The 26,911-nt window shown below is 39.5% G+C and overlaps 1 protein-coding gene across 6 annotated transcripts in view; it reads left to right on the top strand.

Moving 5' to 3' along the window:
• robo3 (roundabout, axon guidance receptor, homolog 3 (Drosophila)) overlaps positions 1-26,911 on the top strand; it is a 91,671-nt gene that overhangs the window by 18,597 nt on the left and 46,163 nt on the right. The window contains exon 1 of one of the 6 annotated variants that reach the window (XM_088280374.1): positions 18,590-19,119. The exons of the other annotated variants lie outside the window; for them this stretch is intronic. Within the exon in view, the coding sequence (XP_088136500.1) occupies positions 19,056-19,119 (64 nt within the window). The 5' untranslated portion in view covers positions 18,590-19,055. Of the gene's footprint in view, positions 1-18,589; positions 19,120-26,911 lie in introns of those variants that run through there. 6 annotated transcript variants of the gene reach the window in all.

Here is a 26,911-nt window from a genome sequence, read left to right on the forward strand (position 1 = left end):
ATCTGTGGTATGGTAGGAAACTCCATTAAAGCTTCGGCGAGATATGTTTATGCTATTTTCGGGATTTTTCGGGGACTGTGGCGATATTTTGGATGGCGAGCAAAATGTTACAATTTCACTGGAGTGGATAATGAGAGTGGGAGGAATTGTTGTCGACATTAGGACATCTCCCGTGTGTTTGGAAGAAATTGTCCAGATTATCGTCTGCTCGTTGTGGTCAAAACAGCAACTGTTATTTTGTACCTTTTTATTTTTTTGCAATGGGATTAGATATTTATATAAAGTCTTGATGCAAACTGAGGTTGACGATGGATTTGACTGGCAAGGACCCAAAGACAATTACTTTACGCCGACTCATCTTTCTGGCGAGATCACAAGTCCGAGCTTGGTTCTTTCTAGCGATGGGTAAATGAAGCTTCAAATCTGCTTTATGAACCAGTTGTAGTATTTTTGGACTCCAGTAGATGGCACTCTCTGTTCAACATTGGGATCAAAGCACATTTTTTTAACCCTTTATTTCAACCAACAGTGCCATCTACAGGACACAAAAATACAACAACTGGTTCATGAAGCACATTTGAAGCATCATTTTCCCATCACGAGTTCTTCCTGGTGATCGCTGCTTGCCAAGTGTATCAGAGTAGCTAGTGTTGTTTGGCCTGTTGCCAACCAGCTCCCTAAGCTTCAATGTCGGGTGTTTTGGCCCCAGGAATACACACTACTGTGGCTCTTCCGGTTGTGGTGTCATTGAAACTAATTGCCAGTAGACCGAGGTGGGATTGAACCGCTGAGTCTGAACAGGCTCACCGCGATTAGCAAGCGGCTTCGTGCTTTGCTACAACCCACGCTAACTGTCGTGTCCGCCTCATCTCCGGTGAACAAATTCTTCTGCTCTAGCTGACAAGCACGTCCCCGTAGCAAGCAAAGCCTCTCAATGAGAGAAGTGCAAGTGGTGCATGGAAAATGGACGATTCGCTGTTTACAAAAAGCCACAGAGAGGCCGAGACCTCTCGTGTTCGGACTATTTTTGCACAACAGATGAAATGTAATTAAGGTCGTGAAATCTAATCAAGGTCACTTCCTCTCAATATGTCCATTTTATTTGAGATTTTTCTGCTACATCTTTTCATTTATTTAATTATTACCAATGGTCGTTTTTCAACATGCCTGGAGCATGTTCTTGAGCATATTCTGCAGTCTGTCTCAAACAAACCAGCGTCCCCTTTTTTTTTTTATAGAAAGTAATATGATAAAGAACTGGCTGTTATATTGGCCAGGATTGAGTTAAATGCAATTCTAGCTTGTTTTCTTGATAATATAATGAAACAAATGGCCCCTCTTTGCATAAACTAATTACATTCCACACTCGCCAACTTTGAGTAATGCATCAGCCGACCTGTGCACGATTAAAACACGTTACAAAGCTTCTTTTGTTGATGTCAATTTTGGATTCATTTTTTTAATCATAACAAGGTCCTATTTCTTCTTGTTATTTACTTGCTTTTGCGAAAACCGTGCAAAGGGTTCATTAGCACTAAGTCTTTATATTCCTGGATTATTAGGCCATCGTTTCTTCTCTCTGTGTTTTCACTGTTAGAGCCATGATGGCATCTTTGGAACACATCTGCTCCATGAACCAAGAAATAGCCAACTAACAAAGAAAGGGACAGACAGACAGTCAAGTCCCACCACCCTTTTCATTTATTTATTTATTTTTTTGCTCACTTGCTTTCCCAACATTTTGTCTTATAGAGTGCTTTTAGTTATAGTATAAATTAATTATGTATTAATTATATATATATATATATATATATATATATATATATATATATATATATATATATCAGGTGAATAATCCAATTTTTTTTAACTGAGTTAAATATTTTAACTCAGTTTGATTTACTTAAAAAAAATATATATATATATATATATATATACGCACTTTTTTTTCCAAAAGTTTTTACAACCACTTGTTAATTGTCTTTAGGGGCTCATATCCGTTTTTCTGAGACAGAGAATTTTGTCAGCACCCTTTGTCAATGTAATCTGGCCCTCGTCACATTGCATTCCCTTCAGGAGCAACAGACAAGTGAAGAAGAGGAGGCATGAACGAATGAAATATTAATACCGTTTCTCCTGGTCGTTGGCCTTACAAGGTCATTTGCTCACTTTTCATTGTTGGCAAAAAAGTCTGACAGCAAAGGCAATTGAAACTGAAGAGATTTCCACTGTGTCCTCGTCCAAATTAAACCAAGGAAGCCATGGCATTTTGCTGCATGACCTCGCTTCTCATTGTTACCTGGAGGGAATAAGTGCTGCGAAGGGAACGACGGCGGAGAAGGAGGGGGCAGAGGTCTGCTTGGGAAGCAGAAGAGAGCTTTACCGTCTTTTATTTGTCATACACGGCTTTTGTGTGCTTACGTGATGGCGGCTTTCTATGTGTGGGTGTGTGTGGCATGGGGGCAGCACGGCGTTTGGCTGCTTTATGTGAGTCGTCTGTCTCGTGTTAAAGGACAGACCCAATCAATAGAAGCAATCAATGCAGCAAGAAGGTTGGAGGGAAGAAAGTGCCAAGTTTATATAATGCCCCAACACACTGCATCTGTTTTTGTGGAACGCGGACTTGTACGGTGCATAGCCCAAAAGTTGTTCCGGGACACTTGCCGTTGTATCAAACTGGCCTGTCTATTACCTATCACGCATTTTGAATGGTTCCTATCACTTTCTGAAAAATTCCCCAGAACCTTTGTTTGCTGTATGTTGTCGGTTTTGATGCATGCGGCAACTATTGATGGGTAAATGAAGCTTCATGAAGCAGTTGTAGTAATTTTTGGACTCCAGTAGATGGCATTCTCGGTTCAACATTGAGCTAAAAGGACCCTGACTTGCCATTTTTTAAACCCTTTATTTAAACCAACAGTGCCATCTACAGGACTCAAAAATATAACAACTGGTTCATGGAGCAAATTTGAAGCTTCATTTTCCCATCACTAGCGACAACAAGGCAGAAAGTGCCCAAAATGAGCTCAAGATCATTATGAAAAATAATTTTATATTCTATATTTAACCGGCAGGGGAAAAAACAAATAATGAATGTAAATACAATCAACAGATTATTATGGCAATAAGCAACCTAACTGTACTATATTACATGGTTATTAATAAGCAGCAGCCAACGAACAAACAGCAATCACAATCTGCTTCATCATATTCATCTTTACTTAACTCACTCACTGCCATTGACGGATAAATACGTCAAAGATCCATTTTTTTCACTCGGCTGATAGTGAATGAGTTAACAACAATCGGCCGCGGGTCCTCACTCGACCCTGACTCGGTCCGAAAATGGACCGCAGTCTGCCATTTTAAGACCGACTGTGATAAAAGCGGTGGAGAGAATAGTTGAATGGATGCCATCGTAATGGTAAATTTCTACTTGCATTGGACTGCAATTATTTTCAGCACACAAAATGTTTCGGTATAAACTGTTGACAATATGAGCATCGGTTGAGACTAATCGTGATCTAAACCACATATGTGGTCTCTAATTACCAGGAACTCTTCCATGCTTGCGATAACACTCCAAAACTTGCGCTGACTCCCACGTAATTAACACTTTTTTTTTTTTTCCATACCAGATTTCAGCATTCCAAACCACTTTACTCAATGTGCCTGTGCAATTTTCAACCAATACGAGCGGAGGCGGAGAGGGAATAAACTTCTCTGATGTTGCTGCAACACCTTTAGCCCGGGTTTTGTTAAATTTACTTGGAGTGTACCGGCTACGTGAAAAGGAGGCCCTGGGTGTATTCAGAGCTTTATTTAATCTATGCCAGCTCCCTCAAATGAAAATGAAAAGTCGTCCATTTAGAAGGGTGTTTCACTTTCGACCGATGGCGCCCAATCGCTGCAATTAACGAACATGTTTGATACAGCAACGACGAGTTTAAGTAACAAAAATAGACAAACACACCGGTTAATCCAATACTAGACTCGGTTATTTTGATTTCATGTTTTTATTGGACACACCACGTAAAATTTCACAGTGCAAGGCGGAAAAAGTATATACTCGGAGGAGACTGACTTCTCCAAGAGTAATTGGAGTCAGGAGTCAGCCAACCAAAAATCCAGTTAATGTGCTTTATAAAAAAAAACAAACGGAAAAAAAAAAAAGCAGTTATAAGTTTTCCCATTTTCAAGAAGCACTGCCTGATGCGAACCAAAACAGCTCTCAGAATACCTTTAATTAAGAATCGTTAACTTGCACAAAGATGGAAAGGGTCGCAAAAGTATCTCCGATGCCTTGTTGTTTATCAGTCCATGGATAAACAGAGTGGATATAAACCGAGACGGTTTTCTTCTTACAGGCAAGGGACCAAAGGCAATAACTCATCTTTCTGGGGAGGTTATATACATCCGAGCTATATTTTCTTTTTGTAATCACTGATTATGTCATCCTCGTATATGAGAACCGACGTGTCTAACCAGAGCTGGGCACTTGACCCTTCTTTGACGGTCAGTCCCCCAGTCTGGCCTTGAACCTCCGGCCTTATTCATTCAAATTGTAGAAAATAAAGGTGTTTGCAAATAAACAGACACTGCTCTTAACTCTTAAATCTATATTTTGTATGCAGTCTGCCGTGTGTGTGTGGGGGGGTGTGTGGGTGTGGGGGTGTGTGTGTGTGTGTGTGTGTTATGTTTTAATAACTGCCCACTGACATAGCATGAATTAGTGATGGGTAAATGAAGCTTCAAATCTGCTTCATGAACCACTTGTAGTATTTTTGGACTCCAGTAGATGGCGCTCTCTGTTCAACATTGGGCTGACTTGCCATTTTTTAAACCCTTTATTTAAACCAACAGCGCCATCTACAGGACTCAAAAATACAACAACTGGTTCATGAAGCAAATTTGAAGCTTCATTTTCCCATCACTAGCATGAATCTCACTCTTCACCCACAATTAACAAAACACTTTCCCCTTTAAAAGCTGACAAAGGATGCACTGTTTCAAGGTCACCTCAGATGCATCCTATTAAAATGTAATCACCGCCATACACGGATATAAAGTGAGCTGTATAGGGAATTGAACAGCCAAGTAAAAACTTAAAACAGAGGCAGTATCTAATGAGTCAAGAATGAATGATGTGTGCGTGTTTACGTGACACTAAGGAGAGACGGCCCCCGGGCTGCGGATTGGCCATCTGGGGGATCTGTATTTGACAGTTACACTGAGTATCATGGCCACGGGCACATTGCCTTTGTTGCTGTCATCGAATATGTGTGCAAGTGTCGCATGGGTATGTGCGCGTCTCCTCATTCTATTTCCCCTGAAATCTCTCGTAATCTTCCTGGAAGACAACAGCCAATTAAAAATAACTGCAATCTGTGTACATAAGCCATTGGATCCAGGGAGGCTTCTGGGGGGAGTTTGCTTCCCATATGCGATGCCTAAAACTGGTTTGGTGGACTTACTGCTTCTCATTAAGTTGGAGACTGAAGCAGAGCAGGCCCGACCCGATGTGGCGCCCTTGGCCAAATTTGCTGTGGCTCCTCCCGCTGTGATTTACATATTGGATGTTTACAAAAGAAATCGAATAAACTTGCTATATTTATTTATTTATTTTTTTAATTTGTAAGTGATGTCATTATTCTCATTAGGGTCCCTGCACCACAACTTAGACTTGCTTTAACTGAGTCTAAAATGTAGTCTACTTTTAGTCACCCAATTGCCAATTGTGCCTGGGGGAGCAATCGGACATGCCAGTGACAGAAGCAGCAGTGACACTGCACTGTTTTTCTTTCTGTAACAAGAATGAAGACCATTTGTTTCAATTTTAGACATTGTTTTTCTCCAAGTAATACTGAACATAGAGTGGGGGGCGTTTGTTTTAACGACCTGCATAGGCCGATATAAGAATGCAATTACATCAGATGGGCAGGCAGTGAGTTCTCCTCTGGTCAAAAAATTGGCGACCTGTCGGTTGTGAACGACAGAACTTTTAGTGCAAGCTCTTTGATGTGAACGATGATTGGAAGCGGCTTTTGCCATCCTGACTGCTGGTATGCGATTTGTTTATACAGTGTTCACTTTGTGCATTTTGTGTTGTGCACAAGACCACACTATTTGAGACCAATTACCGGAACGAAGCGAGAACAAGACGAGCCCAAGTCCGAGACAAGCCATGAACAAAGAACACATCGAGACAAGTCGAGAACAAGACAGAGAAAAGCTGAGACTGTGAGAAAAATTAAAAAAAAATCTATCTTACCGTGACAAGGTTGAATGGTTTTATTTTCTTGGGAATAACATTTGACAGCTAAAACACAGTCATAATTATATTTAAAAAAAAAAAAAAAAACTCTTGCAAAAATAAATCGTCGTTTTTATGTGAAAATTCAAATTTAAATAAATATCAATTTACTTGATTTGGCATCAGCGACAGCCAAAGTATAATAGATGTCCGTTAAATAAAGCCGATTTAATATTGAATTAAAACTTCCTTCTGGAAATATTCAACTCTGAAATAAATTTTCTGGCATTATTTACAGTCTCAAGACAAATAGAAGAACTAAGAATATGAATATGCTCTATTGCCATCATTGCCATGGTGATTGCCGTATTAAGTGGTTTGTCACAATGTTTGTCCGTCGAATCCACATTTTTTCACCACTCGACTCAGCATTACTACAAAACGACAGACAAAAAAAAAAAAAGAAGAATTTTCCTTTGAGCCAGATTTTACCCACAGCAGGTCAGCTATTCATACACCCACTGCCTTTCTCGCATTCAGTGCTCTCGCGAAGAAAAATAAAAAACACCAAGCTGCATCTAGTCCCTGTGGAGTTCATAGGATGCCGCCAATAGATGTGCTCTTCACCACACCCACACAATTTGGCCTACGTGAGCAATTTACGTTCTCATGACATGTTAACACTTCACCTTGCCAATTTTAGTCAATCCACTTGGAGCCGGTATGATTGATGACAGTTGAAATGATGGTAGAATATTGAAATGATGGATGCGCTCTGTAATGGCAATGCATTTTTTGGATTATTTTGGAGTCATGCTATATGTCACAATATTTGGAACTATTGGTAATTTTTAACACATGGTTGATACCCATATGGTGTATATAATGACTATGACAAAAAAAATAGCATGTTGTGACAGGACTTCACAAAAATTAAAACATGTTAAAAATGGCCACGCCAATGTGAGTAGAAAACAGGAAGAATTTTGAAAATTGAATGAAGTGTTCTGAAGAAATTAAAACTTTTTGTGAGGTAAAAAAAATGCCTTTTTTGTTAATATTGCTTATTGAAAAGCTCGTCACAAAAAGCACCACAAAATTTAAATAAAATGGCCAAAATGAATTTGATATGGAATTTATACCTTGAGAAGATGCTCCTTTAAAGGACCTAAATAGTATACAATGACAAAAATTTTTTATTAAATTTATTTTAAATTTTTACTTTAGTTATGTATTTAATTTTTTTCAAAGAATAAGTAATAACTCTGTTATTCCAATTTTGACATAATATAAGAAAACGATAATGTCATTTGAAAAATGATCTAAAAAAAAAATCAAAATATCAGCATTGGTTGCCATGGCAACAGGGACTTTGTAATACATTTGTATGTTTTGGCTAGCACACCTGCCTCACAGCACTCCCCGTTCCAGTTTGTGTTTTCTCGAAGCACTCTCAACTCCTCCCTTATTCCATAAACTCTCAAAATTATCCCTAGATGTGATTTGTCAGTGTGAATGGTTGTTCATCTATGTCAGCCCTGCGATTGGCTAGCCACCGGTTTCGAATGTTCCTAAAAATGAGCCAGTAGATGTATCCTTTAAATTGCAAAAATTAAACATTATTCACGAAAAGAGCGATGTTGGGAGTAGAATAGATATTGTACTTTACTTTTTTTCTTGTCAATATATCTTCGCTGGGGCATTTTAGCCGCATTTGAAATGCAAAACACATTTTTTTAGAACATTCCAAGATGGCGACCCCTTATCACTTTGCGAATATATTCACCCGACGTGTGTTTCCACACGAACATCACAACACTACATCAGGCAGAATAACATGGACGACGACAAGTATTGTAAATTAACAATGAACAATAATTAATTTGTCCGGGGGTCAGGACTGGGGAATCCGCTCCCGTCAACAAATGCTTTCACGAAGAACTGCTTCACTGAACTCCGGATCGAATCATTAAACTCTCCCGTCCGCATTGTCATTCGCGAGTGATCAGATCTTACACATCGGTGATCTGTGCTGATCAATTTGCAGCGGTTGCTACGGTAACGGCGTAGGCGTCAGTAGCATCACCAGCGCCAAAGTAAGAGCAGTGTGAAAATGAGGCGACTGTTGAAAATAGAAGTCCTTTGAGCGGCTCCCACAGGGGCCTGCAGTGGAAGGTTTTGCTGCAGAGTTTGTACTCACTTGTCGATGTCATCAACGTCGTCGTGTTTTTATCAGCGCTGTGCAAAATTGTCTCATCTATCGCTGCGGTTTGGATTTAGAGCGTCGGTTTGTTTTGTTTTGGTTGATTTTGACTTTTCAACAGCAGGTATGCTTGTTTTTGTTACATTTTGTTTCTGCTTAGAATGCCATGAAGCATTTTGTGTCTGAATTGGGACGAGTAAAAATAGATGTCACTTGAAACATGAATTGTATATCTAACTTTACATTACTTGATTGTAAGCATGTCAAACATTTTTTACCTCCTCTCCTGCCGACATCCTATTAAGCATCCGGACCTTCGTATATGCAATGGAGCATGGGGCTAAATTGCTTCTCAGATTTTTTTTTTTTTTTTTTTAAACAAGCACCAGATTCAAATTTGGAGTGAAAAGATGAATCTGAATAGGCTGTGACTTTTCCCCTCTGTTGGAGGGATTTAACAAAAGAACTCCAATCTGTTTGAGGGTGCGCATGGTAATGAAGGCTTGCCTTAATCAGTAGGTTTGAGGGAAAAACATTTATTTAACTGACAAATTCATGCCTATTCATTTCTTTTCCTTTATTTGGTTTCCTAATGAGCTACTTTGTTATTTGCAGAGTCACTGAAGGGTAATTTGCGACCTCCACTTTTTACTATTAAGAGACTGCATGGATTCTGTGAAAATGTTCACTTGAAGGAATTGAGTGAAAAAAAGATCTTCTTTTTACATCCAGGAGGGTTGTTTTATTCCACAATGAAACAAGATATGATAGATTTAAAAAAAAAAAAAAAATAATTAAAAATATTATTTGAAAGCTGTCCTACGGGACTCAGGAAGAGGAAATATAACGTAAAGTATAAATAAGGTGCAACAATGTGAACAGCTGCAAGATTGATTCGTTTCTGTTGTTGTGTTTATTGAGGATGCTTTTCCCAGCTGCCTGACAACAACTTTTTACCCATCTTACTTCCTGGCCTGCTCAGGCTTTGTCCCCTTGCTCTGCAAGTCAGCAAGACAGGTGGGCAATCTCTTTTGTGTTTCAGAAGAATAACCTCTTCCTTGCATTCATTTTAAAAGCTGCAAATATGTAACACTTGTGGTTTTTTTAAACACGTGTTGTTGTTTCAGCACTGCTTAATTTGTAACTGAAAAGCAAGTGTTTCTAAACTATAAATAAACTCCCCCATTTTTTTAACATTAATATTTATTTTCTAAAAGCATGATGGCAAATGTATTTTTTTTTTAATGTTTTTATTTTTTATTTTTTTGGTAATATAGAGGTGCTGTTGAAGAATGGTACCTACGTTCATAGTTATCTGATCTTCCAGTTCAGTCTGCAGGAGTGCAACCTTTGAAAATGTGATCCTGCTACTGTGATCCTGGACAATTGTGACAGCTAAAAAAAATTGTCATACACATTATAACTGTTGTTTTTACATCGACGCCATTGTTCAAGATTTGGCCCATTCCTGTGGGATGCAATCAACAACCCCCGATTCATTATACTTCTCATTTGTACAACCGTCAATGGTTTTCATCAAAACAACCCAACTGATTGCGTCAAAATGGATAGAATGGGAGTCGCTATAGTATTGAGATAGTGAGTAGCTATTGTTGACTGATCAGTCAATAAGCCACAACACTCAGCTCAGTACACATAGGGAGTCAGTATCAACAATGTGCTTGGGACCTTCGATTCCCCGAGGTCACACCGTGGCTCTGGTCATGCCAGAGACATCATAAATAAAAGCAGACAGTGGCGAGAACGGGCGCGCCAGCATAATGCATCCCTCTACCCCTGCTCCTTTTTTTCTGCTCCAAGCTCCGTCGCTTCTTTACATCAGCCACCGGGGACGTTGTAAATCAGAGGGCAGGCAGGGGTAGGGGAGAAACCTGAGCCGGGAGCAAGGGAGTAAGGGGAGGAGACATTAAAGTGGGAACCTGCGCGCTATAAGCTTGGCCATCTCTGTCATCACTGGGAGACAAAGACAGGAAGAGAAGATGATAAAGCAGGAGTAAAACAAACAGATGGCTGCATACAATGAAGAACACAACAAGAATGCAGTCGCAGTCTTTGCCGTCTGTCACATCCACTCTGATGTATGTCATAAATCGAAGTGAGGTAGGTTTATTGTAGCTGCAGAGGTAAAAATAATCCAGGAATAATTTTCCCTGAACAAGGGAATCACATTTCTTGCTTGACTGGAGAGAGAGCGCTGAAATCATCAACTAGGGGCTTTCTTCTGGTGCTGTACTGCCAAGAAATGCCCTTGCTCTCATGGGGATGAAGCCATCTTTTACAATGATGCAAAAAAAAAAAAGAAGACTTTTCTGACAGAGGCAAGAGGTCATGTGGCCCGATGAAAGGCATAAAACATGCATAAGTATGTGTGTGTGTGTGCGTGTTTGTGAGTGGGTTTTTGTATTTATCTTGTTGTGGGGACATCACTCAAAACCAAAACTGTCAGGGATTGCGTGGTTGTGGATACAAGTGCAGGCCAGAGTGCTCTCAAAAAGGGAAGAAAAGCAAATAATTTGGATGGATATATCAACAAATAAATTAAAAAAAGTACAAAAAAAAACTGTCTTTGAATTAAAATATACTGCATATTCTGTGATTTTTACGTTCATTCCAAGATATTATTCAAATAAATATCTGTTACGAGCTTGACATAAAATAGTAGTTGAAAAATGTGATTATGGAAATTTTTTGTGATTAATTAGTTAAAAATATCATCACTTACCAGCACTAATAATAATAATAAAAATAAAAATAAATTAAAAAAAATATTTATATATATATATATATATATATATATATATATATATATATATATTTCTTTTGAACTATTTACCTATAGCTAGACTTTACCCTAGGCAACCACAGTATCACTGACATGAATGACTATCCCTGAGGGCTTAGGTATTTCCCTTGCTCTCTTTGAGGTTCCAAAGCTTTTTGGAATGCTCAGACCTTTTCTCTCCCTGACCTCTCACAAGAGTACGGATGAGGCTCTCACCAATCATCTCATATTTTCCCCTCAAGGTTGTGAAGCTTAACCCCGACAGCCTGCAAAGAGGGCTGGGATGGAAGTCGCTGACACTTTTCACCAGGCTCTTCACATTTTCGCACCAGACAGGGAGGGAGAGGAGGCATGAAGGAAGGAGAGTGCCTAAAGGTCTGGAATCAAACAGAGTTTAAAAAGAGAAATATCCTTGAGGGACCTTTGGGGAGTGTTCATAATGTAGCAGCATCGGTGATTCTGTAGGACTAGGAAATATATGCCCTACTTAGTACTTTATCAGCTTTGTTGTTCCAGCTGAACAACTTTCGGCAGAAATGTGTCTCAAGAAATTTACCATGAGCAAACTCTCCGGGTTGCAGTGATTTATTTTTTTTTTTTGCCCGTTGGCGATGCAACAAATATTGCTATTGTTAGAAAATGTCTACTCTATCAGATCTGAAATTTTATGCAAGCAGTATCATGCTGTTTAAGGCAGCGGAGAACATATTGTGTGAGCTTTATTAGATGTACTCTCCAAAATAAATGAGCTGACTGTGTATATTCACAGACTAATTATATCATCAGACACAACTGCTCTGTCCTGGAAAATAGAATGGGCTATTTTCATACGGAAGCTGCTGCGACTTCTTTTCTTCTATTTCCTGTATATTTGGTCAGTCTGTGGATGTCCAAATAATGGACAAAAATTGTTCCGACAATAATTGTTTTGATCGGAAGTGTGACGTCCTAACGAGATCAATATTTTTAGTGTCCATGAAAACAGTGCAGCCAATCATAATTTTAATCCGAGCTCTGATTGGATTAAAGAAATTTTGTCCATGTAAACATAGCCACTGAGTGTCTTACTTGACAATATGGACGAAAAATTGTAAATCTTTAAGTGTTGGTGATGTTATGATGTTTTATTTATCAAAAATTCAATGCGTTAATCAAAATACAATTAAGAGTTAAACTTATTATTGGATCTGGTCGGAAGTTGGGGTAAAAATCAGAGCTTTCTTAAAGATTTGTATGTTTTTTTTTTTATTTAACTTTTCTGTTGTTAAAAGAAGCATTGGAAATGAAATAGTTTAATAATATATTAACTTGGTAAAAATGCAAAATGCTTCATTTCACCCTGGGAGGATAATGAATCGGTGTGTGTGAGGATCAGCAAACATTAGCCACACTTAGCTGCCACTCACTCCTTGCGCTCACTTTCCCGGCGTCTGTTTAACCATTTCGACCCGTCGGAGAATGAATGAGGAGTGGGAGTGCTGGTGAAGCACATCATTAATGTCAATCAGAAGACTTTTAAAAAAATAAAAAAATAATAAAAATTCACACCCACGACCTCTTCGACACACTTTGTGTGGAATAAGCTTGCTGACAACAATTATATTTTACAGAATTCAGTGTTGCGTTTGGGCGATTAATTATCTGACTGTCATTGGGTTTTACCTCAAACAAAATATGGCAGTTTCATTAGCTCTCTAGCCACTATGAAATTAACTTAAATGCCGCCCTTTTCTTTTTCCTGGTCGAAAAGAAAAATGTATAAGGAGAAATTAAACGCGTAAAAAACATTAATAGATACAATCAGTGATGGTAAGTAGAATATTTTGTAATAGAAAGCATAATTAGAATGATATAAATAAGACTTTTTGTCACATTTTCAGAGTGGCTGTTGTAGCGCTAATAGGGGGGCAGTTCAGGTGGTATTGGTTTGTGGCCCTCAGGGGATTTATGTATGGTGGCGCAGAATTCGGTGCTGTGCCCTTGTCTATAACCATGTAATTATCTGTTGATTTGGGGGAAAAAAGGAAATCTATCAACCCTTAATAAGCTATTTGTGATAATAAGGGTAGGTGGCTGGGTGTTGCAAATGAAAATATCTTTCCAGTCAAAGCATACTGGACATCAAGCAAGGCACTGCCTGTTTGTTTACTTGGAGCTAATGGCATTCCTACATGTGCCTGAAAGTAATGCATTTCAGACCGGGCAGCTAACTGCAATGCTTGAATGACTCCTGTCACACACCATAATAGCAAGTTTAAAAGGCTAAGGCCTCCTGTTAATGCCAGGTGAGAGCAGGAATGAAGCCAGAGGAGTTTGTCTGCAGAATGCAGACCATTTTGTTTGGGCTCTCTGGCAGCTTTGTCATTGTATGTGTGTTAGAGCGAAGGCGGTAATTGCTGCCACTAACCCTCCTCCCCAGAGCTTCAATGCGTTCTTGGAAAATTGGAAGAGTCATTTCATCACCAAGGAGAGCAATGAATGGGAGCTCCATGTAGTGGGTTGGCAGCATAGGCTAAATTACAGAGGAGGTCTGCAACCACATGTGTACTCTGACCCGCTGTTCTCACTCACTTGGAGCCAGAGAGGAAGGCTATTTTAAATATGATGTACATCTTCTGCCAGATTATACATGCATGAACATTGTGTGCAATTCTGTATGTGGGCTGACTACATGGAAGTGGTTTCATTTCTAAATATATCAGTGATGAGACTGTATGTTAAGGAAAATGGAAAAAAGAAAAAAAAATATATATATAGAGAGAGAGGGCGAGAGAGAGCGAGAGAGGGCGAGAGAGGGCGAGAGAGCGAGAGAGAGCGAGAGAGCGAGAGAGCGAGAGAGAGAGAGAGAGAGAGAGCGAGAGAGCGAGAGAGAGAGAGAGAGAGAGAGAGAGAGAGATTTAACTCGGTTTTTATTTACTTCTTAAATAATTAGAATTAAATAATTAATTAAATAATATCTGCACATCTTTAGCACATCTCAGAATAAAACACCCTCCTCAAGTTACCACCAGGGCCTTGCAAACCAACACTGCTGGAGTGTGGTGCTTGTGGCCAGTTTTGAGAAATGTTTCTAACAAAAATGCCCGTAAAAATGTCTCAGTTTAGATCGTATTCTAGAATCAAAGAGCGCTATGCAGATTATGTACATTTTTAGGTTCACCAGAAATATACTGCCAAATTTGTTTCATTCTTGAATAGAAAATCCTAAAATGCTATTCCAGCCATTAATTGCAGTCACATTATGTTGTTTGCTTGCTGCCTTCACTTTTTTTTTTTTATGGTCCCCTTTTCTCAGTAACATAAAAAAATCAACATCATGTTTACCCATTCAACAGACAAGTTTACAAGTCAGTATAGCCTCCTTTCATTCCAAGCCCAATACTGGCATCCCGTTAATTTGCAGCATTTATGGATGGACACGACAGCATTGCAAACCAAATCAAATCCCAATCTATAAAACCAGTTGAATGTGAAATGACACCGGAGACACAAGGGGTTAACGTTAACACGAACACTCACATCTACCCTTCTGATGATGCTGTAGGAGCAAACAGATGGGGACTCCCAGCCCAATCTGTCTTCATACAGCCATATCAATTTGTTTACTTGCTCACACCGCGACGAGAACGGAAGGCGTGCCGTGCCTGAGGCTCCCAGCACCAATTATCAAATAGGGGGGTACTTTATTATGAGAGCTTTGAAAAGACAAAGCGGACAAGGTGTCAAAGGTAAAAGTGGTCCGACAGTGATGGTAGCAAAGAGTATGAACAAAACAGAAGGAAAGACTATTATTCAAGGGAAAAGTCTCTTAAATACAGCCGACTAGATGTAATGGATAAAGATAAAATGAATGTACTTTTTGACTCCTATATCCGTCAATGGCAGTGAATGAGTTCATAGCAATGCTTACTTTACCTTCTTGTGGGGCCTCCTTTTTGCACTCTGTGCCTCAGAGAGGTTGGAGAGAAGCCAATCTAATTGAAAGGCAGATCAATAAAGAGCAATATTGTCATCTCATCAGGCCATTCAATTAATCGATAAAATGATCCATCCTGTGGGCCCTCTTAACGGGCCTATCCACCTATGACCAGATGTGGGTCAAATAAAGGGGTCACACACATGATTTATTTGACAGTAACGGTACGGTGGTGATTTGGAAAAAATATTCCATTTCATATTTTAAATTGTGTGGAGTTTACTTATGAATTAAAGGCAATGTTAAATATATGACTTATTTTGGAAACCAATGTAAATTTTCGATGGAGGGCATGTGAACTCGCATTTGTGCCAGGTGTCATACATAGTTCCCCTGATGAAAAATGGTAGAATGATTTAATTTAATGGTATAAAAAATATTAGTCGTGTTTAGAATTCCATTTGATAAACGAGCCAACAAAAATATAAAGAAATTTGAGATCACATTACTCCTCCCACTATATAATATTTACTCTGGACCGCACAATAAACATGTTTACATGACATTTTGCTCTCATCTATGTTTGGGTGAACGCACTTTTGCTCCGCCCCTCCGTTTCAGTCTATCTGGGTTCCCATCGCTGTTGTACAAGCAATCATTATAGTTGGTTTAGAAACAGGAAGGAAGTGAGTCTGGAGATAAGTTGCTGGCCATGTTTGCAGTCAACAATAAATACTTAATGTCATAGGGTGCTTTAAAGAGAAATCCTGTTCACCTGAGATGTGAGGCTATTTTTTTTCACCAGCTGCAGTCACAGACTAAAGTAGTGGAACGGCAAAGTCGGTTCATTTTCATGATTGTTTTTCCAGTCACTTATTGTTACATTGTAACATACTCATTTGAAGTTGGTTTTAATGAGTGTTTCTGCTCTTTGGTAGTTCACGTGGACTGTCCTGCAAAAATCGAAGATAAATATGTAGTAATTAATGGCTTTTTCTTGTTACTTCTTCAAAAGTGATAAAAAAAAAAGACCTATTAATATGAAACCATTGTCATGGCTACTTATGCCCATAGAGGTTAAGAAAGTAAAGATTTTTTTTTTTTCAAAAATATTAAAATGACACATTTTTGTTGCTACAGTCCCTCAATTTTCTATACTTTACAGTCCCTCAATTTTCTATATTATCTGTCCTTATTCGGTTCCTGGGTGAGCTGGAAAGGCAAGATGCACCCCGGACTGGACGGCAGACGATCAAAGGGAAATTCAAATGCATTGTAACGAATGTAAACTAGTGGGTTTGAAATGCACAAAACTTTTTTATTTTTGCATTTTTACACTTGGTTTTTTTAACCATTAAATGAAAAGAATCATATATAAAAAAAAAAAATTGAACATTGCACTCAAAAAAGCCCCCTTGTCCCCCTCTTCCACTCAATCAGCAAACAATAATAATTTATATATTATATAGTATAATCTTAAATTATTTATCAGATTAATTTTAAGGATTTACCAACTCCCACGCCAAATCATTTTAATATTGGAGCATAAAGGTCACATCATCCCCCCCCACCTCCATAATGAAACAAGAACAATGGAAGCCCACAATGAATCACAGAAATCACCTCGTAAAAAAACATGCCAATGTGGTGAGGAGATGACATATGATCTATTACTCAGCTCCACTGCACTGCGCCAAACCTCACTGATGGCTCGTCATTGTAATTCAGTCGCTAAAGTGGATAATTAGTCGAAATTCACCGACTACTTGATTCCACTGACAGCGATGGCAAATGTTTGACAAAGGCAGTAAAGTAGCAGCATCAGTCACAGCCGAGTGGAACCGCAAACGGTGGAGGGCTTCATCATGTTTTATTCAATCAGAGAGCAACGCTCAATTAATCAGTTTCTGCAATTAAAATTAAACATGTACATGCATAAAATATGAAAGAAGTATCTGGGGTGTTCGGGGGGGGGGTGCTTGCTTCTTTAGTTCTCTGCTTTTCTAAACAATGAGCAATTGTCATTTTTAGCCTGCAGTGTGTCTTATGTGTTAAATCACATCCATGTATTATCCAAGCATCCCATCATCCAATACATTTCATATTCATGTGAAGAGTCTCATGTCTACTAGGTTTGTGTAACCTCTATTTACTCACGTCAACAGCTCTCAAACCCAATCTTGCTTTATTGCTTCATTGCAGGATTGTGGCTCTTGGTGTGTCAGGACTCATTGGCTGCAGTTTGCCATATCTCTTGGCACGTGTGATATTGCTTTTCGCTTTTCATCAAGGGCAGACAAAGCAAGCACTCAGATAAATAGTGACATTTTTCAATCAGTATGTGGAGTGTGTTTTTATCTCTCAGTGGTTAGTATACGTTGCATCACATACAGCTCAATCAAGAGGTGTTTTGCATATGAGGAACATTTGCATTCAGATTCTCACTAGTGCCAACGTAAAATATTCCTCCTGGTAGATAACCACTTGGAGATAAATGACATCACATTTGCTTTATGATCAAGACGATGAAAAAAACATTCACACTGGTCTCCATCAATACTATGAATTGAAAATAATATTTTCAAAGGTAGGGCCAACTGGTTGTGGGTTTGATGCTAAGCTCCGGCCTTCCTGTGTGGAGTTTGCATGTTCTGCCTGCGTGGGTTTTCTCCGGTACTTTAGTTTACTCCCACATTCCAAAAACATGCATCGTAGGTTGATTGAACGCTCTTAATTGTCCCTATATTGTATGGATGGTTGTTTGTCTTTGTGTGCCCTGCGATTGGCTGGCAACCAGTTTAGGGTGTAACCAGCCTTACTGCCCGAAGACAGCTGGGATAGGCTCCAACACGCACGCACCCTCGTGGGGAGAAGCGGAACAAATAAGGGATGGATGGATTTTATAGGGTATGCATCAGTCAAGAAACCTTTTAAACGAATATCACTTTCTCCAACAACTGAGTAATTGAAATATAATATTACTTTTAATGCTTAAATGTCAGTGATTCATTCTGTTGTTGATGAGATAATAGCTAGGATTCTAACTGTTAAAAACAACTGCAGAAAGAAGCGGTTCTTCAAATAGCTTCAAAACGTGTTGCGCGTTTTTCTGCAGGCTGGCCCTTTAAGAATTACAGCACGTCAAATTTAAAGTCAAGTTTGCTGGACAACATGCGAGCGCAACGCCTCCAGTTTAAAACATTACTCGGTCGCCGTGTTAGACTTAAAAATAGCCCTTTTTCAGAATTAAAATAAAAAATCATAAAAATATGATGTAAAAAGTCTCCCCCGGGCAGGAGAAAGATTCCCAAGTGAGCTGTACAATGTCACGCTCGAGTTAAAGTTTATTTTGAAAGGTTAACCGGAAACCGTTTTCTTGCGCGCTTGTTCTCGCTGGTTTACATTTTGAGAACAACCAAGCAGTGTAGTGCAGCGGACAAGAGAGAACCGAGGATACAAGTATATTGAAACACATCGAGCGCTGTTTTTAAATGGTGATTCCTGCCAGCCCGGCCACTCTGTTTACGTTTGGGACTAATTAGATTTATTTTCTCAATTTTTAATGCTGTGCATATTTTGTTCAAACGCCAAAAAAGAGGAGTCGTGATAGAGCGATCGCTGCCTGGAATCACTGCCGCTGTCCTGTCATCACCTGCGGGCTGCTGATCGCTGTTTTCGGAACTCTTCGCTAGATTCGACACCGACTTGCAGAGTGTTGCAAAAGTTACCTTGGGATGTGTAAACGCTGATTTCGACTAGAGCAGCGGCTATGGTGCTACCTGTGGAGTTTTACTCAGTTTATGGAGACTTCATTTAACACGTTGGGATTTTTTTCAAGACTGAACTCCCCTCATCTCCCTATGAAACGTTTCGGTGTATAATGGAGTATCGACTAACCGTAGTCTCCTTACTGGTTTTATGTGCATTCTGGCGTTTGGCTTATGGTAAGTAACATTTTGCCTTCAGATGGTTCGTTTGAAAGATGTTTGCACAGATGTGCCTCGTATCAGCTCCCAAACAAGGTCTCGGTTTCTCCCCCGTGGTTTCATGCACGGCTCATATACAATTGAGGGCATTTGAATTTATGAATATGTAGACAAAAGTCACTCTCAGCTTTCCTCTTGAATGTGAGATAACATCTATGCTTCTATTTTTGACATGGTCATAAACACCTGTCAAAATTACAGCGTGTAAGCAGATTATATGTAAATAGAACCTGTACATTTTGGACAATTTCATGTGCAAAAAACCCCCAAAACAAGCACAAAAAAAATCTTTCTCGATTATGCTATTTAAAAGGACACTTAAACCATCAGACGTGCGATTAACCCATGTGCAGCTTTACTATGGGACCAGCCCATGGGACCTTAGACACTGACCAGCATCTGCTCCCCATTGAAATCTGACATGGGTGGGAGTCAGCCTCGCTCATTTATCTACATTATTAGAGCCATTATGAGATGACACATTATCTGCACAAAGACTTACAGTAGTGCAGTCTTATCCATTATCTTGTAAACATGCACAGGACTGTGTAGGCAAATATGCAACTATGCGTACCGATCATTTTTTCGGTGACCTCAGATATACACGGACAGCAACAATATGAGGAGTTGCTATGATACGGTACAGTTCTACACTACTACAAATGTCATCATTTATGTCTCCTGAAATTAATGATGTCATTATGCCTTTGCATTTAAGCAGATACCACATTTTTAATGATTAACTGTTCCGTTTGGTGCTGCAATGCAGATAGTCATACCGGTTTGAAGTTAATACAAGTTATACGGGTTGTCTTTAGCGTTTTAAAAATCTATCTGAAGAAGGATGGTCAGAAACATTTATGTATAGCGCCATTATTATCTCTACCTCCTCTCAGACTGCAATTGCAGGCACCTTAGTCCTTTTTGAATGTGCACGTGTGTGAGCGTGTGTGTTTTTTATGAGCCCGATGTATAAATGGAAAATTGCTTCAAGCCCTTTTGTCAATGCAACAATGCCTTTATGCTGTGTGCAAACCCACAGTTGACAAGCACAGGGTGGCGTTATAATGAGTTAACTGCAACATTTTCATCCATCCATTCATTTTCTTCTGCCTATCTGGGGCTGGAAAGCTAGGTAGCCCAGACTTCCCTCTTCCTAACCATTTCATCCAGCTTTTCCGAGAGCATCCTGAGGTGCTTCCAAGCTAGCTGGGAGTCATAGTCTCTTCAGCGTACACTTTCCACGGTGGACAGTCCAGTAATAGAATTATGCAGGTGAACCCAACATACAGACACACAGCTGGGGGTCAGTAAGCATGCCCACACTGTTTGGCGCTTCTCACCTTGGGCAACTCCAGAAAGAGTCAACCCGTTCCAACACTTCTTAAGAGGGCTAGGACCCGACCAAGTGCAACTATATCTAGTTGGAATTTTACAACGTCAGACATTAGCTCAGTCGCCTTCGCAGTCGGAGAGATGATATTGCATAAGCCAAAGCTGTGAGTCGGACCGCCAAGGTTCCCACCTTCGGCCACTACCCAGCTCACTTTGCACCCGACCACTGTGTCGAGAATAAAAATCGTTATTTAGTATTTGTGCTGTGCCAGGGCCCATGAGCTCTCCAGGCCTCACTTCAGAAGTGATAAAGATAAAGATAAAGATTTTCCTTTATTAGTCCCACAATGGGGAAATTTGAGGTGTTACAGCAGCAAAGATATGGATCACTTTTTTTTTTTGATGATTTCGGTTATCGTAGAGGGTTTCTGCACCTCGTTTTGTCTGGTCCCTTACCTTGAATCGGTTACAGTAACCTTGGGCGACTCTACCAGGGGGCATAAAGCACCAGACAACATGTTGTAACTCAGGACATCAAAGTGACGCACAAATGCCTCCACCATGATAAAGTCATGGCCTTGGGAGGATACATTTCCATGTTTATTATTTTTAGTAATAATTCCAATAGAGCAGGGCTTGGCAAAATTAATTTCTCAGAGCCGTATGAACTTGTTTTATACAAAAAAAAAAACAAGGAGCGACAAAACCTTATTATTTAAAAAGGCCCTTTCATGCAATACGTCAGCGCGTCCGCCATATTGGATGTGACCACATCATTAGCCTGAAAATCTGCAATCCATATTCATAAAAGGGCGTATGAATGGCCAAATACATCAAAAGTAATCGTTCAGTCTTAACCTCATGAGTTGTGGCTTTGAGTGTAAATCAGTTAATACCTCACAAATCACTTGACTTTGCCACCAACTGTGACATCGACGTACGATTTAGCACTCAAGGCAGGGTCTATGTATTGTAAATGATGTCTATGGTAATAATTGGGAGGCGGCTGTCGCACGTCAGTGGTTATGACACATAGTTTGGGCAAATTACCCATGTTTTTATTTTAACGGTCCAACCATCATTTTAAAATTTAGAATTACATTTAAAAACTAACGAAGTATAATAAAAAGTAATTAATTAGACATGATTTGTTTTCCAAAGCCACTTAGAGCCGCAGCGGAGGGATTAACGAGCCACATGCGGCACTGGAACCGGCTTTGCAGACCCTGGCCACAGGGGGGAGTTTTATTTACACTGATTCATGTGTGGGTGCTGTAAATATACAAACAGCGACTTGCAACCCTGAGATGAGTTTTGGAGGTTCGGAGTCTTGCTCATGGCACCTTGATAGCAGTCTAGTCCATTGCAACGATTCTTCAAAAAATCTGACTGGCAGCCGGAGCCTCTTGTTGCTAAGTTCAAGTCCTTACAAATGAACTACTGCTGTGAAACTAAACAGGATTTAGTTTTAATTCCCCTTAATTTGCCTGAGAATGGTTTGCACCACAGGTTGAATGTCCTTGTTTCCAATCCTCCTCTTCATATCCGAGGGCTCTTCCCCCTTCCACGTGGAGCCAGAGTCACCTTTTAAACAGTTTGTTTGCCCAGTAAGGTCGCACTGAAATCAGCAGTGTGATTTTCAGTCATCTCTGTTCCCATCAGTCAACACGGTAGTCTCTGCCAGCGCGCCCCAATGACCCTCAACAGAGTGTGTTTGCCATGCTCTTTACTGAAATAACCGTGGGACGACTTCCTTCCCCCCCCACCCAAACAAGCCAGTAACCAGATCAAACAGCTCACACCAAACATTGATATCTACACTGTAATTCGAGGCTAAGCACACAATTCAGAGTCCTTCGGGGAGCAAAGTGCCTTAGGTGTAGTGCGGTCAAACTAGAGCAATTAACAAGATGCCTTTTCTTTGCTTTTTCCATTCAGAACGAATATTGCCATTCAGAGTGTCTTACAGTAGACAAGGTTGATGCGGCATTAGTGGATCAGCCAAGGACAGTTTAGCAGAACAGTTGCTTGGAGTTTATTGAGATAATCTCATTTTATATTCTCTTTAATATGGAATGCAAGCATTGAAAATCTCCCAAAACTAAGTAGGACTGGCTAGACTTCCATCAATTAGTCCTGCTTACTGGTGAGGGGAAAATGAAGCTTCAAATGTGCTTCATGAACCAGTTGTTATATTTCTGAGTCCTGTAGATGGCACTGTTGGTTTAAATAAAGGATTTAAAAAAAAATGGCAAGGCAGTGTACTTTCAGCCCAATGTTGAACAGAGAGGGCCATCTACTGGAGTTCAAAAATACTACAACTGGTTCATGAAGCACATTTGAAGCTTCATTTACCCATCACTACTGGTTATCCCATAAGGAGGACAAAATAATGGAAATCTGACTTAATTTATATTCTGCGACACCATCTGGAAGCTCGGGGAACCTTATTGTTTCCATCATTTGACGGAACTATTAATATTCTGATGTAAACACATTGGAAATAATTTGACTGATGTCCGCTTTCTGTGTGGGATGCTGGGCTTGTGTGGTGTGCGGAGTAGCGTTGGTGTCCAGTGTGACACTCCTCTGCCATTACAGCTGGCTCTTTTACACAAACACTGATTTAGTACTGAAACTCCAACTGCCAGCCAGCTTGTTCCAGCACATTTTGTCCAGTAGAGTAGTAAAAGAATTATAATAATAATGCTTTAGGACAGGGGTGTCAAACTCATTTTTGTGGACGGGCCACATCGTAGTGATGGTTCTCTCAGAGGGGCGTTATGACGGTGAGCCCATATAAATGTATGATCACCTTATGTTATCACATTCACACAACATATTAATGGAAAGCCAGTTTTGTAATCAGAAGCCAATCAGTATCAATCAATTTATTTTTAGGATTGGTAACAAATAAATGGCAATATCTATAATATATGTTAAAGTGAAGAAAATGTGCTAGAAACGCAAAGTTGCCGCACATGATTTGGGCCACATAAAATGAGAGTGCGGGCCAGTTCTGGCCCCTGGTCCTTGAGTTTGACACATGTGCTTTAGAATAAGACTGGAAGGACTAACTGTAGGACAGCTTACCCGGCTCCCGCTAAATAAATCAAACATAACACACATGACAAAGCACCGTCGCTTTTTGGGAGAGGTAACTTTTTTTTTTTCCGACAGCCATAGTCAAATAACATCTAATGATTTGCCACGTTTGCGATGTTATGACGGATCATATTTCTGCTCTTGGTATATTGAAAGCTGGTTGTTTAATTTTGAGAACATGGAAAGGAGAAAAACATCATCTTTCTGTCATCACTGAACCAGTAGTTGTAATCACTCACAGAAATTTCTGAAACAAAGCCACCAAGACAGTTTATTTTCAGGTTCCTTTGGGCTTGCTAAATTTAGTCGTTGTTCAAATAGATCTTCACAAAATACATTTCAGTTTTGTTTCGTTTTTTTCCCCAATGGTAAAGCCTCTCCAAGGTAACAGCCTTTGCTCTGTATTAGGTTTCCTCTTGACAGTAACTTGTAGTGCACCATTTACAAATACAGAGTACTTAATTCGAATTTTTTTTCTGTACCCTTCGCCATTTTTGCGCCGCAAGATAATCCTGTCTCGAAGGTCAATAGACAATTTATTTGACTTTATGCTTGGTTTGTCCTCTGACATTCACTGTCACCATAATCTTATATTAACGTGTGTGCCTTTCCAAATAATGTCAGATCAACTGAATTTATAAAAGGTGGACTTAATGAAGCTGCAGGAGCCTCTCAAGGATAATCAGTGGAAACGGGATGCACCTGTGATCAATTTTGAGCTTTGTCGCAAATGCTGAGAATACATATGTATATGTGATTTCTTTGTTTTTAATTTTTGATAAATTAGCAAAAAATTCTAAAAAAAAAAAAAATCTCTCATAGGATTGCGTGCAGAATTTTGAGCGAAAGAAGAATTTATTCCATTTTAGAATAAGGCTGTAAAATATAAATGGGGGGGGGGGGGGAAGTGAAGCGCTGCAAATACTTCCCGGATTCGCATCAATGTGGCGATACTTGACAATTAACTTTGAAGAACAGTAACTCAGCTGCACAAAGACTCTATTTAGCAGCGGGTGCTGACAGGACAATTCAGCCAGAAAGGTCTCAAGCGCCACAGCCTGGGGTGCCTGACACGATAAGCATGAGTTCCCCACCTTAGGCCGTAGACAGATGGACTGCCTAAGGAATTAGTTCCAGTGGTTTTAGGTGCCTTATTACTGAAATAGAAATGGAGCAAAGGGCCAGAGCCCTCTGAATTATGACTCCGATAAAGCGCACTTAACACCGCAGAACAAAGCTTCCCTCATCTGGATGTTATTTTAGAGCTGAAAAGAATAATAGTCCTCCTAATTGCTGAATCCAGATCGTCGTGATGTATTGCATCGCAGAATCCTCATTGACATTGGTTCAAGTTTGGAGTATGAATTTACCCAACTCAACTTTACTTAGAGAGCACTTTAAAAACAACCACAGCTGCATACAAAGTGCGATAAATAAAAACCTGACAAAAAAAACCCAAGACAGTTAAAACAATGAATTAATAACCTAAAAACAGCAAACATAATCGACGCAAATTATGCCAAGTCTCATAATGAGTCGAAAGCCAAAGAATAAATTTTTTTTAAGACGAGTTGTAAAGCTGGACAGACGGGGGGCTCGCCTAACGTTTAATGCGAGGTCATTCCAAATCGAGGGATCAGCAGTGGACAAAGCCGACTTTGTCCTCAGTACCGTGGGTAGCGTCTGGTTACAGCGTGTTGCCAATTATTTATATATATATATATATATATATATATATATTTATTTATTTTAAAAAGGGTCACAATTAACCAAGGTCATAACACACGTTCATCCCAGTGAAGACAGTTCTTAATAATAACAGCGCTCACCTACCCTCTTATTTATTAATTTTCAGTGATTGTTTGATTCGCAGTTTTCACCAAGCTTGATTTTCAATCAAACCCGAAATGTTTACCCAGTCATTATTTTGAGTGCATACCACAATTGTCTCATTTTGTCTGTCTGTGTGTCAGTCTGCAAGCTATCCACAAATTCTTCCAAACACTTTTGTGATGCCGGGGCACTTGAATGCTGAGAATGCAAAAAAAAAAAAAAAAAAAATCCATCTGTTTTATTGAAAACGTCAAAGTATTGCTGCAGTCTGGGCTTTTGACAGCTACTGTCATGATGTAATAGCCACCTTTAGAGCTGTGGCAGGTACATCGCTGTTATTATCTTTCTCAAGTGTTGAGACTAAAAAGCAGCAAGGGGCCAGAGGCAGTTAGTGCCTCTTTAGCTCTTTGTTATCTCTTCTCTATCGCGCAGAACTGTTTGATGATTGACAGCTGTGTGTGATTTACGTAAAGGGAAATGCTGCTTATTTTAGAACTGTGGCAAAGCAATTAGGACCCGTGAACTTGATCCTAATTTATTTTTACTCAGAACATGTTCGAGAATAGGATAGAATGTCTTTATTGTCGTACGTCAGGTATACAATAAATGTAACATTTTGGTTTCATTTAGTCGATAGGTCAAATATGAATACATTTCTCGCACTCAACACAGATTCCTTGAAATCACGTTACATTTATAAGTCATCTTTCTCTAGCCATGGAAACCTGCTCTTTGCAAATACCGGCATGACTCTCCCGCTACCTTTACACAAGTGTGATTTAGTTTTTTGATTATTGTAACTTTGTCCTGCTTCTGGAATCCTTTTACGATGTAAACATCGCAGAGTTAGCGTTTTGACTTTGAAGTAGCGAATGAGAAAACGAAAAACACCGTCTAAATCAGGGGTCACCAAACTTTTTGAAATTTAGAGCTACTTCTGAGGTACTGAGTCAGGCAAAGGGCTACCAGTTGGTTGCACATTTATAAAATAACCATTTTGCTTCAATTTAGGTAATAATGCTATTATTAATCATTAATAATATTCATTTACATAAAGACACAATTAGGAAGCAGAAAAATATCAATATGCAACACTTTTTTCCCTCTAAATCTCTGACAGCGTTTACATTTTGAAATGATCCCTGCTACAACATTCCAAGAAAATTACAATGTCCCATAACTCGTTTTCTACCTGGTGCACCATTTGGTGCTTAATTACCTCTTTTTTTTTGTATTCATTTATTGGTGCTCTTGTTGTCCAAAAAGTGACTAAATGTGTTTTTGTGTAATGAACCAGCTCCAACACACACAATAGCGACCAGTTTGGTTGGGACAGGAAGCCAAAGGATTTTCCCTACAATTTGGAGTGATAAGCCATCAGTACTTCCAGCCCGGGGATTCCCTTGTAGATTTTTGCTCGCAGTGATAGGGCACATAATGCCTCCCATGTAACGATGCAGATGCTGATAGTGTTTCA

The sequence above is a fragment of the Idiotropiscis lumnitzeri genome, chromosome 17, assembly GCF_059441095.1.
Source record: "Idiotropiscis lumnitzeri isolate Australia: NSW breed Sydney's pygmy pipehorse chromosome 17, RoL_Ilum_1.0, whole genome shotgun sequence".
Classification (NCBI taxonomy): domain Eukaryota; kingdom Metazoa; phylum Chordata; class Actinopteri; order Syngnathiformes; family Syngnathidae; genus Idiotropiscis; species Idiotropiscis lumnitzeri.